The 1,835-nt window shown below is 28.2% G+C and overlaps 1 protein-coding gene across 1 annotated transcript; it reads left to right on the forward strand.

Annotated features, from left to right (window-relative positions):
* The first annotated feature begins 554 nt into the window (after window positions 1-554).
* Window positions 555-1,169, forward strand: LOC136079293 (uncharacterized). Its single transcript, XM_065795027.1, has one exon. The coding sequence runs from the start codon at window positions 555-557 to the stop codon at window positions 1,167-1,169; it is 615 nt and encodes a 204-aa protein (XP_065651099.1).
* The last annotated feature ends 666 nt before the right edge of the window (window positions 1,170-1,835 follow it).

Consider the following 1,835-nt stretch of genomic DNA (forward strand, 5'->3'; position numbering starts at 1 on the left):
CGTCTATAAGCTTTCACATCTAATGATCTGTTTAAGGTCTATATAGTGTATAGTACAAAAACACTGGAAAATAAAGAATTGTTTTATAACAAAGTTTTATATTTTATAAATTAACAGATTTAGAAATATAAAACTTTATAAATGTTTATTTCAAATAAAACATTTTAATATATATTGGTGACTTGAAGTATTATTTATTTAAATATTAACTAAAAATGAGACAATAAAGTACACTATGATATTGCCTAATGAAAACAATAACTTATTTCTTGTTATATTTATAGGATATATATTTATTTATAATTTAACTGTATATAAATGTATATATATATATATATATATATATATATATATATATATATATATATATATATATATATATATATATATATATATATATATATATCATGGCCTACTATATAACACGGCCGGATTTGTTGCCTTGAACGCAAAAAATTAGTGGGCCGAAAAAACACGAGTTTGAAGTTTAGAATGAACCGATTTAACAATCTTAAATTAAACTTTTTTTAATTCAAGTAATACTTTATTTTGCAATGCCAAAAAAGTGTTGTGTTGTTGGTTGTAGAAGTAATTATAAGCGAAAGATTGAACAATGTTCCAGTAACAGCAACCACGTAACATACAAAACTGCGTTTAGTTTTCCTGATAGCAATCAGTTAGATCTTCGAAATTGTTGGATTAAGTTTGTCAACCGAGCTAATTGGAGCCCCACAGAAAACTCAGTTATATGTATCGATCATTTTGAAGATAAATATTTGAAAAGAGGTAAACGTATAACATTGAATTATTGCGAAAATCCTATACCAACAATTATTACCAACCAAAACATCCTATCAAAGCCATCTTTAATTCAATCAACCTCAGCTTTACGTAAGCCCCCTGCAGTTCGTATATATTCTCATCCTTTTCTCGATGAAACATACAATTTTAGAAAACATGATACAATTAAAAGCATTATAGATCTTAATGAAAGTTTTTGTCCAGCAGGATTTTCATTTAAACTAGTTGATAACCGTGTGTTATTTCTTCGAATTTATTTCGACGACAGGGATGTTACTCCTAACATTGAGAGTATTACTATTGATAAAGACTTACATGTAAAGCTACATATGAAAGGTATCCCAGTTCCATTGCCTAAATGGTTTTGAGAAGGCAGTGTTTGTAAATTGACCAGTGCCAGTATGCTTGTTAATTTTGTTTCTTATATGCATGAAGTTGCAAAGAACGTATCAAAAAGTGTATTATCAGATTTATATAAATTATCTCTTTATAAACCACAAGGACGTCCAATCTACACAAATGAAATCATTAGATTTCTCTAATGCACAGATATACATCAAAACAGGCTTATACTTTGCTATTAGAAGAGTTTCCACTTATTTCGTTGTCTTATTTAAAATCACTTTCAAAGGGTGGCATTGATCCATTATCAGGATTATTATTACTTTTGGAAAATGGTAGTATTAGTGCTGACTGTGTTGTTTTAATTGATGAGATGTATTTACAAAAAGGTGTCCAATATCATGGAGGAAGTTTAATTGGTGCTGATGATGATGGTAGTTTCTATTCTGGTATAGTTGTGTTCATGGTGGTTAGCTTGAAAGAATCTATCCCCTTTGTAATTAAGGCCTGTCCAGAATTTCAAATTTCTGGTTCTATGATTAGTTCACATATAGAAGAAACGTTAGATACTTTATATAAAGCATCTTTTAATGTACGAGCTATAATAACTGACAATCATGCAACAAATGTTTCAGCATTTAAAATTCTACGTTTAAAGTTTGGTGAACAAGATAATGAAATATATTTTACTT

This window comes from Hydra vulgaris, chromosome 04 (genome assembly GCF_038396675.1).
Source record: "Hydra vulgaris chromosome 04, alternate assembly HydraT2T_AEP".
NCBI lineage: Eukaryota > Metazoa > Cnidaria > Hydrozoa > Anthoathecata > Hydridae > Hydra > Hydra vulgaris.